This window comes from Nanorana parkeri, unplaced genomic scaffold (assembly GCF_000935625.1).
Source record: "Nanorana parkeri isolate BGI_ZX_2015 unplaced genomic scaffold, ASM93562v1 scaffold127, whole genome shotgun sequence".
Classification (NCBI taxonomy): Eukaryota; Metazoa; Chordata; class Amphibia; order Anura; family Dicroglossidae; genus Nanorana; species Nanorana parkeri.
Window position 1 is genome coordinate 2,004,901 of NW_017306395.1, and position 16,224 is coordinate 2,021,124.

Genomic DNA, 16,224 nt, shown 5'->3' on the forward strand with positions numbered 1-16,224 from the left:
GCAGGGAATGCTTTCTTAAGGGTGTGAGGCTCCTTATAGACAGACAGCCATGCTTTGTAACTGGGTGACCTCATTTATGCAGTCTGATTATCCTGTTCAGCAATCTAGTAATGTGTTACAAAGATGGTAGGAAATAATTAACGCTGTCACACCATACATAATGCATGAAAAAAAAAGATACATTCACTCATATAATTAAGAGATTGTTAAACTTTAAAACAAAACAAAAATTCTGAAGGAAGCCCTTCACTTTTAAAATGTTTTATTCTTCAAGTACATAAAAAAAAGGCATTTTCTAATATATTTCATTTGCCAGACATAGTTACTACTTTCAGATCTACTTATTTCCACAGCAATAGATAGCCTAGATCAGAGGTAGCCAAACTTCAGCCTTCCAACTAATGTGGAACTACAAGACCCCTAATTAATTGCATTAGCATTGCTAGACTCTAACGTCGACAGGCATGACTTCCAGAGATAAGTGCATATCGCGATTTGTAGTTTCAACGCAGCTGGAGGGCCGAGGTCTCAAAACCAATCCATATACACTGACATCATGAAGTCATTAGCCTTCTTTGCCCAATGATCTGCTATAAAGAAGAGATGTGGAAGGGGCAAACAAGACCAAGTTCAGGAAATTACTGAGATGGAAATTTAATTAAATAGTACTTACCCTATTCCTGGCTTTAATTCTCTTGTATACAAAATCAGGGAATGTCTTCCTTGGAACGAAGCGGCCTGACCCTTGAATGACGTGAAGGGTTTCACCTTCCAGAACAATCCGTCCTTGGCTTATGACAACTTCTGGTGCTCCATGACATTCCATCCCTTCAAATATGTTCATCTCCACAACCTGGCAGAGGAACAAAAACCATGCATAACTCCTTAATGTTTGAGTGCAAATATTTATTTTTATGTTGGATTTAGCAGTCCGTCCACCAGAAACTGGTATTTAAAGTGACACTAAACTCAGGAGTTAAATCTTAAAAATGCATTCAAGTACCTTAACTATTAACAAACATTTATCTTATTTGTGTATCACTTGGCTGTAGATCCTCAAATCATCTCTGAATCGGTGCTGACACTGTCCTTCCTTCTGGAGGGTGGCTACTTTTGTTCCCCATGGTACCTTTGTGTATTCTAAAGTAGCCACCGCTCCAAGCTCGCTCCCGTGATAGACTACAATCTTATGTTTAGTTTACTCATTTGTATTGAGATTGTAGTCCATAAGCGCAGTGAGCTTGGAGCGGTGGCTACTTTACAAAACACACAGGGACCATGAGGAACAAAAGTAGTCAACTATACAGGTGATGGGAGCCAGAATGTGACATCATTCAGGTCCAGGCACCTCTACAGGGCACACAGGGCCGGCCTTAGGCCTTTAGGCGCCCTGTGCGAGAAAGCTTTACAGTGCCCCTCAGTGACCACACCCCTCAGTGACCACACCCTTTAGTGGCCACACCCCCAGTAACCACACCCATTTATTACCCATATTTTTGGTAAAATATAAAAAGCAGGGTCACGTCGGGTAAATAGACACCAAACATGTCATGCTTTAAAATTGTGCGCACCCGCGAAATCGCAAAAAATTACCATGCCCAAAAACACTGCTCGCACACCCCTAAGGCCGGCCCTGAGGGCACACAGGGTAGCTGTAAGCAATGCACGTATGGATGAAGCTCCCTCGAGGCCATACCCCCACCCCCACAGGGCAGCATATGTTGAATGGCTGCTCGGTGTGAGAACTGACAGTGCTGTGCTACAGGGAGGCTGAGGAGCCTTTCACCTAGTGCAGTGGAAGGCACGCAGCGACCCGCTGAACATGGGGTTGCGACCCACCAGTTAAGAGCCACAAGTATGAACTGATCCTATAATCCCTCTGCTCCAGGCATTCATTTTTCTAAGCCTCCAAAGTGCTTTTGCCATTGCTCTGAGCCACCGCAAACCAAAATATGATTTACTGTTTACCTGACTACTGCTCAATGAGAACAATGAATCACTGCCTGGGATCCTGTTTCCCTGCAATTTTCTGTTATATGTTATTCTGCTTAAATTGTACAAAAAGACACCTTTAAATTATACAACGCTGGCAGTTAATATAGAGAATAACATAATTCATTGGAGTTAACACTGCCATTACCTGGATAACAGTTATTATACACAGTGAAAGGGTTTCTTTGAAGGGGGTTTTAGGTTTATAACATTATTTTCATATGTTCTCATTTATCCAGGTCATGGTATAGCTAGTAGTAGTTAGTCAAATTTAGCTTGACTGTAATGTTGATTGCAGCTTAACCAAATGTCTTCTTCAATTCTAATGAGTGTCAGAAATAATATACCCCATACTACTCGTGTGCCTACACACATTCCATGGTGACTGGATTAAGTTGACCGAGTTTCCTGTGTGGTTATAATTGCTGGGGTATGTTTTTTAGCTCACTAGAATGGAAATAGATGACTGGAGAAGCTGTGAAACGTCTTCAACATTGCAGAATAATTCTAGTTGAATGTGACTAACTACTGGGGATGAGCTCAGGTTCGAACGTCTGAACATGGAAACTACATGGGCCTCCTTCCCGATCATCTGCAGGTCGGAGCATTTGTCACCCTACAGCTGACCATAAACAAAGGGATGGGATGCGGTTCTGACATAATTTACCTTATATGGTCATATTAGGTAAACGTAATTTACCTAATACAGCCACATAGCCATATACCATCAATGACGTCACTGAATCCCACTGATTGGAAGGCAGCGAAAGGAGTTTCCTTGTGGGTCTGAGGAAACTTCTTCCATGTTTCGGAGGGGCTCAGGTTCGGACCACTTTCGGTAACTTGACCTTATCCCTACTAACTATTGCCAGATATCTTTTTTCAAATAGTGCAAAAGTGTTATCTACCACATAGTAATAAATGTATTGCTAAGTAAAGGGTCAAGTTATAATTGTTCCTTATAGTCCACCTCCTCTACAATTTTAATATTCACCTTCCCCGTGCTACTCTGCCCCTCTCATTTATTCGGCGGAGCCCTTGAAGATACCCAGTATTTTAGGGGCACAAAAAAGCATGTGGCCTTCTCTCCTTCCACTGACAACACAGTGTATGGCACCTAAGCCTCCAATTGCCAAGCACCGGCCATATGAGGGCTGGGAAAGTCCTTAGCCTTGTGCAATCTATGACACAAGCCAGCATTGAGCTTGAGGAGGGCTTTCTACTCTGGACAGCTTCAGGAGAACGGGCTACAGGGGAATGCTGGGAAGGAAAGTATTAGTAACAGAGGAGGTGGACTATAAAGAAAACCCCTTAAGCTGGCCATACACCTATAGATTATCTGCAGATTTTTTATGGTCAGATGGAAAAAGTGCAATAGATTCCTCCATCTAGGCTAAACTAGGTGGATGGAGGAATCTCCCACTGGGCCAAGCTTCAGTATCTTCCTAGTCGGCCCCACTGGCTCTCAAAATATCTGAACAATGACTGCATCCAATCAGACTGTTCAGGTATTTTGAGAGCCAGCAAGGCCGACTAGCAAGATACTGAAGCTTGGCCCAGTGGGAGATTCCTCCATCTACACAGTTTAGACCATAGAAAATCTGCAGATAATTTATAGGTGAATGGCCAGCTTTACTTTGACCTAAATGGGCACAATGACAGGTCAATTTTAACTATATGTACCTACTAAATTGTAAGCTCTCAGGAGCAGGGTCCTCCTGTATTGAATTTGTATTGTAACTGTACTGTCTCCCTTTATTTTGCAAAGCGCTGCGCAAACTGCTGGCGCTATATAAAACCTGCATTATAATAATGATGTCAGATATGGACAAAACAGGACAGGAGCGCAACTACCAAAAATGACGTAGATAGGTTCGTATAGTAAAGATTGTTAATGGATCTTTGTGTATGAAAACTACGTATATATGACACTGTTTGTAGTAGACAAAGGGACTTACGATTCGAGGCTCCCCCGTGGGCTGTGTGGCGCCCTCCTTAAACAGGTCCAGGGTCGCAAGAGTGTACATTTGAATAGACAGGGTCCTCTCCCTGTATTGAGGAGCTTCTGCACACCCTTACACAATAGCCACCTAATTGTATTGTATTGTGCCCACAGGAGTGCGCTTTATCCTTTTTGTGTATTTTCCTGTGATTATAATAATGATGATAATAATAATAATATTAAAATATGGTTGCAATATTAAAAGATGCAAAAAAACTATGCAAATTAAACTCATTTCTTTTTGTGTCCATAGCTCTGGATCCCAATCTTGTCAATTGTGCTCCTTGTCAGGGCCTGAGATTGTTTTTCCAGGTGTATTAAAACTAAAGATCATTGACATTGATTGAAGCCACTGCCATTGGTCACGATAGGCTACTAAACATACTTCTTTGTCATATTAATAAACCTAAATAAAAATGACTAAAGAAAAGAAGCGAAGCACTTATTTACCGAATTATGTGTCTTGGCAGAAATTATTTTTAACGTTTTCGGATTCCAGATAACTAGGTCGGCGTCTGAGCCCGTGGCGATTCTTCCCTTCCGTGGATACAAGTTGAAGATTTTGGCTGCGTTTGTACTGGTCACGGCTACAAACTCATTCTCGTCCATCCTCCCAGGGGTCTGAAGCAAGAAGAAAAACAATGAAGGAAAGAACGGAAATAATCCCTAACTGAAAAAGTGTAGCATGTTACTATTCCCCTGGGCTAAAGTTACCCCAAAACAAATTCATTCATATTGTAGATACAACAGGTTTTGGAAAGATTTAATTTCTAATTAGTAAAAGTAAATTACTTGGCTTGACTTGGGAAAATGTAGGTCAAGGCACCAAATGGCAGAATTCATTCAATGCACTGCAATGCAGTGGAGGGAACAGATCCCAATGAAAACAATGGGTTTTGTCTTGTCCATGCATGTGGCTGTACTGGAACAATAAGCACATTGCATAATAATGCGTCCATTGTGAAGTCCTTACACTGGCCATGGACATAATGATACAATTGTTTGAGAATGATCTCCGATCAATAGACGGTTGTTTTCATTGAGGGAAACTATCAGTAAAATCTACCAAATCAAAAAATTGTCCAAAGAAAATGTAAATCTATAGTAACCACTTGCTGACCGTGGTGTTAAACCACTTCCTGTCTGGGTCATTTTTCAGTATTCTAAAAAGCCCTGTATGTGATAGCCCAAAAACAAATGACAGGGCCTCTTTATGGAGACATTAGGGGTCTCTAAGACCCCTAATGTCACCCCCAAAGAAGCTGATGAACCAGAGACCTGATTCACCAGCTTCTTCTCTGGCTATAGCAGCCAGAGAAATGACAGCTAAAGGCGGAAGTGATGTAATAGACATGGCTTCTGCTTTTAGAGAGAGAAGGAGAGATCAGCGGTGGGCAATGCTAATCTATCCTCCTTCTCAGTACAGAGAGCCGTTGTGTTGGTGTTCTCGATCTCGGGCACCGCAGGGGGGGCAGGGGTGCCTGGGATAACTGACAGCGGCAGCAAAGAGGGTGGCGCGGCAGCAGAAGGGGGCCAACACTGTGTACCCTCATACAAGCGATCAGCTGGCTATAGAGCTGGCAGAACGCTTGTATGTAACAGCCAGTAACGGCTGTTCACATTCACGGTGGTATTCTGCTCGCGCATGCCCGCTAGGGGGCGTGAACGAGCAGAAAAAAAAATCACGTAAATGCACGTCCACCCACCGGGAAGCATCCGCCGTCCGCCTGTATTTTTACGATGGCCGGACGGCAAGGGGTAATCTACAATCAATGATTTATCAATATGTTTTTGACACGCTCTACATTCTCTTTGAGGTCTCATATCATTTCATCTGCATCATCCATCTTAACAGTTAAAACTGAACTTCAGACAGATAACAGACGCAGATGAATGCAGCTCTGTATTCTATAATATACCATTAAATGTATTTTCTTAACTGTAAGCAGTGTTAGTATCTGCATTCAGATTGGCAACAGCCTCGTGCAGTTCCCTGTACAGCAGAGCTCAGAATGAAAGCAGAACAAGCAGTCGGTCAGGTGTATTGCAGTGTTCATTTCCTAACAAAGGTCATGCTGATGATAGGAGTGGGGAGCAGAATGATTAGTGATAAGCTCATCAGTCCACGGCTTCTCCTTTCAATATCCAATCACAGCCTGGGGGAGGGACAAGACCTGTAAGAGTTACCGAACTGCAGCAGAGGAAATCAGGTCTCCTCTGCTAACAGATAGAGCAATGCTGTGTGGCGGAGCTGTGTAAGTCTCCGAACTGGATGTGCAGAATTTAGCGGTTTGCCTTGAGTTAAGCTTTAAGTAAGACCAGTTAAAAACCCATATGTTGTTTAACAGGCCAACAAATTATTTCTGAAACAGTGTGGAAGGTGTAGAGCCTCTGTCAAGATTTTATTGCTGTCTAATTCCGTATGGGGAAGATTTCTGGAAATCTTTCCCATGGGGAAATGGACAGCAATATAAACCCGACAGCGGCTCTAAACTTTTTACACTGTATCTGAAATAAAAGGATGGGAAGGGATGGGAAATCTCTGACAAAATAAAAACATATGTTAGCCAGAGAGGGTTAGAACCTCTGTTTTACTAATGTATGTGCCTTCCTGTCCTGGTGAGAACCACACCCCCCATTTCTTGTACAGGTGTCAGAGAAACAGGAAGCGAGAAAAAATCTTCCCAATGGGGGACACCTGAAAAAAACTGACAACTGACATAGATGTGTGTAGAAAGCTTTAAGAGCACTATAGCAAGAAATAATCTTTCAAAGAAAACTGTGAAGGTTTTCATTCATCCAGGTCATGGTATATCTGTAAAAAATAAATCAAGGCAACTGGACTTGCTGTATTTGCCTTGAAGACGTTTCGCTGGTCATCCAACTAGCTTTCCTAATTCTGAATTGAGAATGCTAGTTGGATGACGAGCGAAACATCTTCCAAAAAAATACAGCAAGTCCAGTTGCCTTCATTTATTTTTTACAGATACTTTCAGAGCAAAAGTCGTTTTTTTGTTATAGTGATAATGTCTATTTCAGCGGTGTATTTCTTAGCAGGTTTTTTTTTACATTATCACTATATTTTGTCCCATTTATCAGCTTTGTTGTAATAGAAAATTCTTATTCTGCTTACCACGCATTTTTCCCATATGATTGACATTCTTTCTTCCACACCATTGGTGCCTTCTGGTATTAAGGTGAAATTGTCCTTTCCTACGGCTTTCTGTGCTGTGGTGAAGGCACAGTGCGCACTGCCCGTTACCTGGAGGTCAAAACTGGGGAGAAGAACCGTCATTAGTCTGTCAGCCAACAATCAATATTTACTGTCTTGAATAAATTCCCACACAGCCACCCATCGCCGCCATTAAAAGCCATTAGTGCCTTCCAGACCTGAAAGATAAAACGTCTTTTATTTCAGTAACTTTCTCCCATCACGCTATGTAGGAAATATTCTCCAGTGTCATTCAACACTACGACTCAACCTTTTGTTTCTGACTGATTGGCTCTTATAGCTGTATGTGAGCTATATGATATCCGTGCACTGGGGCCATCTATCTGCTCACACCAGCCGTTCTATCTACCGAATAGACACCATTAATAAAGTTCTAAACAAATCATTTGCAAAGGTTTTCACCACATTCACATCTCTATCACTCAAAAAAATATTGGTGTTTCTTCAATGAACCATAAAAATATACTTTACTAGGCAGTGCATAAACATGGGTAGCTCATACATGGTATACATACGTATTATTATTGTTCCCCTGTCGATTTCTAAGAAAATGTTAGGCTGTAATAGAGGCAGATAAAGCAGGTTGGTTGGCACCTGTGCTTATTTTTCCAAATCTATGGTAGTGGTAGTGTATTTTGGAAGGGTGCTACTGATAACTATGAACAAACACATTTAACAGTACTTTCAAAAATGTTTTTTCAAATATTCCTCCCAGATCCCTTGGGACTCCTTGGGCCTTGCTACCAATGAATGCTGGTACCTTGGGGCACCCTATGGTACCTTACCTGAAGAATTTCAAAATTCAATATCAGTTCAGTGGGTCTGGCTGTACTTGGCGATCTCATCCTAATGGGTATAGTAGACTTAGCCCACCTAATAGACTAATGAAATCTTGCCTACTGATCAAAAGAAGCTTCACATTCAGCACTATTAAAAAGGAACTTAACCCACCACTGTATTGTCTCCCAAAATACTTTTAAGGCAGCTGCCAAAGTTGCTATTGTGCTTATTTTAGCTCTCAACTGAACTTTCAAGCCCTCAAATGGGTGGTGTCAAAGCTGATCACATGTGCAGCACCATGGCAACTGCAATCCCAATAAAGGCTGAGATGGCACATTCATTGGTTGTAACTGAACAACCAATGAATGTGCCAAGTGAACAGCATGGCACCATGGACTGAATCGTGACTCTTCCAAAATACACATAGAGCCTTAATCGCTGAATGAGCAAAAGTACAACATTGAATTGAAGGAAGGATGTGATTGGTTGCTCAGGCTAACCTACTAGAAGACTTTCAAATTATGCAGCGCCCCCAACATAAAATGTGTTGAATGTCATAAATCCTAAATGTAATTAAATATAAATATAAAATAATTCTAATAAATAAATATAATATATATAAGTGATTCAGATAAATAAATTATATTCATATAACATACACATGAATGTTCAGTGCCTTCAAAATCTTTTTTTATAAGAAAAAGTCATCAATGGCCCTGGATCATTGATCCCACAGGGTATGTGAAATAATTAGTGACAACCACCATAAATTGTTAGTTGATGTGATGTGTCAAAATCAAAGAATATCTATTACTTAAGAAACAATTCAGATCGAACTCAATATTGAGTCCTTTGGGCATCATGGTATCTAACACATAAATCCATTTGGATTCATTTTGGGAAATTTTGCGGGTTAGATTTGTACCCCTCCAGTGCCTTTCCACTCGATCTATTCCTACCGCTTCAAGGAGTTTTGGATTTTTATTATGAAAAATTCTGAAGTGACGTGTGTTTGTTGAATCCCTTCTTAATATTATTTATATGCTCCTCTAACCTTTTTTTAAGTGGTCTCGTCGTTCGACCTACGTATTGCAGTCCACAAGGACATTTTAATAGGTAGGTTACATGTTTAGTGTTACAACGAATTCACATCGATAGTTGCCAATATAGTATTTGGCTCTACTGTTAGCTCCTCTAGGATATTTAAAATATCATTAGTGTCTTTTAGAAAGGCTTTCGTTTGTCGTACCAGCGGTTGTAGGTGAAAATCTATAAATTCTCCCAATCTCGCCTTCAGGGAGTCTATACCACTGATTATAGGGCGTCCTGGAGGATTCTTAGTGTCCTTATGAATTTTGGGCAGAAAGTAGATGATAGGGGTTCGACTTACTGAGGGAATGAGATATTCCTTCTCTTTTTTAGTTAGAAGTGTCTTCTTATAAGCCCCATTTATCATTTTCTCCAATTCTCTCTTAAACATGAAAGACACTAATGATATTTTAAATATCCTCGAGGAGCTAACAGTAGAGCCAAATACTATATTGGCAACTATCGATGTGAATTCGTTGTACACAATAATCCCACACAAAGGAGGTATAGAAGCTGCAAAATGGGCTATGGAAAGTTATGGAGAATACAAAACGGAACAACAGGAATTCATTCTGGAAGGCCTACATTTTGCTATGATAAGGAATTTTTTCTGGTATAAGAATCAATACTATCTCCAGAAGAAAGGAGTTGCCATGGGGGCAAAATTTGCACCCAGTTTAGCAAATCTCTATATGGCGAAATGGGAGGAAGAAACCATTTTTAGCAAAATAAATCAAAACATCAAACTCTGGAGAAGATTTATTGATGACATCTTACTAATATGGGAGGGGGGCAGCCACTCTCTACAGTTGTTCATTGAGGAGCTAAATTTGAATAGATACAACCTGACTTTTACCAGCAATATCAGTGATCGAAATATACAGTTTCTAGACCTGAATATTAATATAAATGGAAAGAAATTGGAAATGTGCACATTCTTTAAACCTAAGGACCGGAATGGATACATTCCGACATCTAGCTGTCACCACGCCACCTGGATTAAAGGAATCCCTAAAGGGCAATATACCAGGATTAGAAGGAACTGCACTAAGGATACAGCTTATATGAAACAATCCAGGGTGCTAACAGAAAACTTCAAAGAAAAGGGCTACAAGGAGGATGTATTAAAAATAATTAACATTTAGGATTTATGACATTCAACACATTTTATGTTGGGGGCGCTGCATAATTTGAAAGTTATCTATTTTGACCCAACGGTCGATTTTGCTGCAGCCTTCAAACTAAATTGGCACACTAGCACTTATACATTTTTCTAGGTCCAGCGCAGAATCACTTATATCTATAACCTACTAGAAGATTATTTATGAATTAGTCCATGAGGATTACATTGAATGACTTTAAATCCGGAAGTGTCTTTTTTTGGATGGTATGTGTGGGCAAAAAAATGTGCACTACAGCTCTCCAATACATGCACATGTCCCCATGTCTTGTCCCTTTTTGTTAAAAATACTGCACAAGTATAGAAAAATAACCGCTGATCTGCTGCAAATCTAATGAGCTCCAATTTTACCGTAGTGTGCCGACAACACAGTACCTGCAGTTTTCTTCCAGGCTGGACTACAGCTGGACTACTTTTCCTTTCTTCCTTTCCTCATCTCTATTACATAAGGGGCAGATGTTCGGTAAGTTAGGAACTCACAGGATCAACGGGTATTTTTCTGTACTTCAACTGCAAAATGCTAGCCTTACAGGTCTATGTATAGTGTTCATGTATGAATTAATTCAGCAGCATATGTGCACACATTATTTACTAGATCTGTAGTGCTCTATACATACCAGGACAATAATGAACATAGATATTCTGGGGTAGACCGGTCCGTGCTCACGGGTGGTGAGGTAACAAAAGCTGCAGCCTTTGCCCAGTTCTTACTCCAGTAGTGAGTGCCATTGGTACCCAGTCCAGCTGCCAGTGCCTCACCGTACACCACCGTACCTGACAAGGACAAGGCTGACACTTTAATACCAGCAATTCATACAGGGCAGTGATATTAACAACAACAACTATTATAATAATAATTATTTATAACAATTCACCATTTTCAGTGGACACATTTAAAGCTGAACTCCAGGAAGATATAAAAGACATTCATCAATGCATATCCGTATTCATCAATACATAATTTAATGTATTTTTAAATCCAAGCAGTGCAGGTACCTGAATAGAGTTCAGACTAGGAGAGGGAGTAGCATAAGCAGCCAGTCAGTTGTGCTGCAGTGCTCGTGTACTAACATATTATATGCTGATTGGAGAAGAGAGCAGAATGACATAGAGATGAGCTCATTAGTCTGCTGTTCCTATTTTCACTGTCCAGTAACAAGCTGGGCGAGGGACATGACCTGTACGTATTATATAAGTTCAGCAGAGAACAATCAGGTCTACTGTACTGTCATACAGGGCTGTACTGTGTGCTAAGGCTGTGCAAAGACCTCAGACCTGTATAGACAGAAATGCGAGTTCTTTAGCAGGTAAAACAGCTCCCATTTGTATTTTATCTGTGTATTTAGCTGTTTGCTTGGAGCTCGGCTTTGAGTCATTTTTTTAGTGCAAAGCCACTGAAAGTGGCCCTTGCAACCCATTTTTTACATTCACAGCTCTGAGCCTGATCCTATTCACCTCTGTGTATGGGCACCTCCTTATAAGTCAGAGATCATTGGCCCTTTCTCAACTTTACGTACTTTAGAACAACTCGGATAATATTAAAATAATGTGCCCAGCATTGGTGCAATTACCCCAACAGTGAGATCTCCCTGACTTTATTCCCATCTACGCCAAGCCCAATAAGAAACATAAGTGCAGTGATCTCACCAACAGAGTGCCTGAGAGATATAAGGAACTGTCAGGTCAACTCCCCAATATCAGTTTAGGGGGGAGTGACTAACAGAGGGCATCTCTAAGATGAATATTTCCAGCAGTGCATGGGCTGGGGTCTCTGCACATAAGATGCCTCTTTGAGGCTTCTGCCTTACCCGCCACCTTCACCATTTTCTTTACCCAAATCACCCCAGTTTGTTTTATGTCCTACTTGTTCTCCTTAGCAACACCTACATTTACTTCATCAAATACAGTTGAGGAGTAAGTTGTCATTTTTGTACTTGAATGAAGAAGGGTGGTAGCTCTTGGAACCCACCTACAACTTCACTGGTGGGTCCATACATACATACATACATCCATACATGATAGTAGAGTATTTAAGCTGTGTTCATTAGAAGCAGTAGTAAGCAACTGTGAAGGGGACAGTAGGAGCACTGTAGGCAGCCATAGGTCAGGGACTATCTGGTAGAACTACAATAAGAATAGGGCAAATGGTTAAAACCAGGGGTCATCAACCTGAGGCATGCAAAGCCAATATTTAGTAGCACCTGGAAGATCAATAGTCACAAGTCTACAAAATGACTTGAGATTTCTCAATAAAACATAACTATAGTCATGTTTGTTTAATATTATCTAGTGTAGTGTCATCAAAGTCTATTATAGTAATTATGTGAAACAAATATTAAATAGGCTCAAAACATCTTCACAGTGGACATGTAAATTCACAAAGCTCTGCAAAACACTTGAAAACACCGACCAAGCAACGTCTATTGTGGCCAGTTTGGAGTGTTTATCAGACAAATTCTTATATTTGAGGTGGCTTTTGCATTCATCTCTGCATTTGAATTCACATATATGTGCAAACATATGCTGTGCTCCAGGTTGTACCCACAATCCATGCTTTCCACCTAAATGGCCTATAAATGGTCTGCATAGCCTGCAAATAGTCTGCATTGTCTATAACTTGCCTGCATAGCCTGTAAATGGTCTGCCTTGCCTATAAATGGTCTGCAGAGCCTGTAAATGCTCTGCATAGTCTGTAAATGGTCTGCATCGCCTATAAATGCTCTGCATAGTCTGTAAATGGTCTGCATTGCCTATAAATAGTCTGCACAGCCTGTAAATGGTCTGCATTGCCTGTAAATGGTCTGCATATTTTATAAATGGTCTACATAGTCTGTAAATGGTCTGCATTGCCTATAAATGGTTTGCAATTATTATTAAAGTGACTGTTAGGGTGCACCAGTTTATATAATAATAAGTCATGAGTTTAATTTGGCGTAAGCAGTACAACTAAGAGTGGAACATTTGAAAATATACTATATATAGCAGACCTAATACTTTTAAATTGATACTTGCTTTGGAAAAGGTTGCTGGCAACTTATTTAAACTATAGTGGGCTGGTCTTTCTGTGCCGCTGAACTGCACCGTCTTTAAAGGTTAAGTGCACTTTGTCTGAAATTGCAATATTTGTTACAGTATATGTGAACGTAATAATTAAAGTCATATATAAAGGTTTACATTTTTAATGTAACAGTTTTAATGTTTTTTTAAAAGTAATTTTTCTATATTATTCAATCTGTAGCTTTTATTAACATAATCCCTGGTTGGCCATGACGGTCCTTGTTCAGGCACTTCCTGTTATAGGGTGACAAGACTAATCCAGAACAAGTATGCCAATCAGTCTTTGTTCTGACTTCAATGGCTGTAGGCATGTTCCAGGTCAGTGGCTTAAGATATTAAAGTTAAAGATGGACAAGCTTGTTTAGAAGCAGGTCAGCAATGGGAGTCCTTCATATTTTTTCCTTTCTTTAGTGAGCTTTCACTTGAAGGATATAAGAGGGCTGACATATGAAAAGTGTGAAAAGAGTAAACAGCCTCCAACTAATCTTACAGCCCAGGTTCAGAAATAAATCAGTGATTCTGATTGGTTGCTATGAGCAATGAGAAATGTGTTCATACATCAGTGCCTCAGTACAGTTATTAATGGTCCAGGTTCTCCATAGGTCAGGAGAATGAAGTGCAGGTCTGATTCTTTATAATGAATGACAATTGGCTTTTCAGCTTGCACAAAATGAGATTTGCTGCAAGAATGAGCAGAGAAAATGTTCCCATTAAAATTCTTTAAAAATGGCCCCAGCGGAGAACTGACAAGCCTATTTTTTTTTTACCTTTCCTCTTTGCTTGAGCGATCACATCGGCGGCCCCCTTGCCCATGACTTTAGTGATGTACAGGGGGCAGTTGGCTTGTTTGGCGATAGTTATGGCACGGTAAGCCGCCTCTGCTTCAACCTGGTGGAATAGAAATCACATTACATACAGCAGCTGGAGCCATTAGGCAGAGACACCTCACGTGTGAATAAATGAAAGCAGCTCATTACCTCCTCTGGACGGCTGAGCACGTGGCCTTCAGGTCCGGTGATGCCAAGTTCTAGCAGACGCTTCTGTTCCTGTACAACATAAATTATGGAACACAACTAAATGGCTTGGGAGAGAAAGAGTTCAGCACTGTGATTGCCACTGTTTATCCATTATGCTACAAAGGAGGAATTATTACTGAACTACTGTTATTACAAATAAACTTGTGAGTATTAAATGAGAACATTTTATAAGCCTGTGTATGAAAGTATATCTAAACCCAAGACCAAAAATATAATACATGGCAGCTTACCAGTCCTTATGCTGGCCATACATTGGTCTAATTTTGGCCAAATCCTGCTGAGATTTGACCAGTGTGTGATCCTATCTGGACCTCCCATTCGGCAAAAGTCGCTTTTTTTAATGGCTTTTGTTGAAGGAGCCGGACCGAAAATCTTTGGCCGTATAGTGACCGCAGCCAATCATTGAGCATTCTGACAGTGGCACGCCCACTGCTGTTAGTATACCATAGTCCAGCAAGGTAGAGATTCCGCCAACCACACTGTTAGCATGGATGAGGGAATCAAGAGTTCTTTCTCCTTCAGCCCCACAGGGCCATTGTAGATGGCCAGCTTTAGATGTGTGGCCACATTTGTTTTTTGTCAGGCCATTTTCTGCCGGTACAGACACTCCTCGTTGTACAATGGGGTTATGTTCCGATAAACCCATCGCAAAGCGATCATATCATAAACCGAGGAGTTGTATAGACATGAGATATTCAACACTTTGTTATCAAATACAGTAGGCTTTTGTCCATCTGTAGGTTTATGTAAGTGTTTTAGCCAAGTTTAAGGTAGGCTAAGCTATGATATACACAACCCAAGAAGCATTTGTATACAGTATATATACGCTGCTATTGTATACGATCATAAAGTTTAAAAATCATAAACCGAACGATTGTAACCTGAGGAGCATCTGTACAGAAAAATGCCTGTAGATCCTGCGTCCTACTAGCTTCCAGTACACTTAGCAGAAATCTCAAACATGTTATCAGCTTTCCAAGCTATCTTCTGTGAACTCCAAAACACCTCCCCTCTATGTGATGGAGAAGAGTAGAGGGGAAGGTGTATGCCCTAAAAATCAATGCTGCTTATAAGTGTTGTCACCCGAGTAGTGCAAGAAATGTCTTACTAGCAGTATCACCAGGTGAAGTATCATGAAACAAGACAACTAATTCAGTCAGCACATCTCAGGACTGGCAAGCTGCATTATATGAAATTCAGTAAAATGAACCTGTTTCATTTCTTGTTTGTCCTAATTGATTGTAAGGCATATTGTAGCTAGGAGTATATTATCATTATGATCCTCGCACTTTGTGCAAAAAGCATCAAGGATTCTTCTTTGATGTGTGCTTAATATTTGCATGCCTGTACATTTTCAAAATACATCTTTTGGTCAATCAAGACAAACAAGGAATGAGGCGGTTTTATGTTACTGGAATTTTGCTGAATATATTTGGACCAGGCAAGGTCTGAAAGACGTGATCCTTGAAGCATGGGTATGCAAAGCCGGCTTCCCACAGCAGCAAGGTGCCTGTTTTGCCATATAGATAGACTGTTTTGGGTATAGATTGGCTTTAACAGCAAACATTGCTTCACTTGATAGAGGGGGAGGATGACAGTACCTCTTGAATGATGTCCCCATTTTCGGCATGGACCTGTGCTATTGCACCTAGCTCCCGAATGATGCTGAAGATTTCAAACATCTGTGAAAAGAAGATAGAGGTGAGGACAACAGCTCACCTCAGATTCCTCGCATCACCTTTCAACATCTCGTGGAGTCACGAGGCGGCCCAACAAAGTCATCTCGTGGAGTCATCTCGTGGCCCAACGAAGTACTGATGGGGTGGTCATAATAATGTGGCCACTCAGTGTATAT

General features: G+C 40.7%; 1 protein-coding gene across 3 annotated transcripts in view; it reads right to left on the reverse strand.

Moving 5' to 3' along the window:
- DPYSL4 (dihydropyrimidinase like 4) overlaps positions 1 to 16,224 on the reverse strand; it is a 40,151-nt gene that overhangs the window by 6,491 nt on the left and 17,436 nt on the right. For all 3 annotated transcript variants that reach the window (XM_018553674.1, XM_018553675.1, XM_018553676.1), the window contains exons 6-12: positions 15,971 to 16,051; positions 14,310 to 14,378; positions 14,100 to 14,220; positions 10,893 to 11,049; positions 7,128 to 7,269; positions 4,445 to 4,615; positions 674 to 853 (exon numbers count right to left, since the gene is read on the reverse strand). In XM_018553674.1, coding sequence (XP_018409176.1) covers positions 674 to 853; positions 4,445 to 4,615; positions 7,128 to 7,269; positions 10,893 to 11,049; positions 14,100 to 14,220; positions 14,310 to 14,378; positions 15,971 to 16,051 — 921 coding nt within the window. The remainder of the gene's footprint in view (positions 1 to 673; positions 854 to 4,444; positions 4,616 to 7,127; positions 7,270 to 10,892; positions 11,050 to 14,099; positions 14,221 to 14,309; positions 14,379 to 15,970; positions 16,052 to 16,224) is intronic.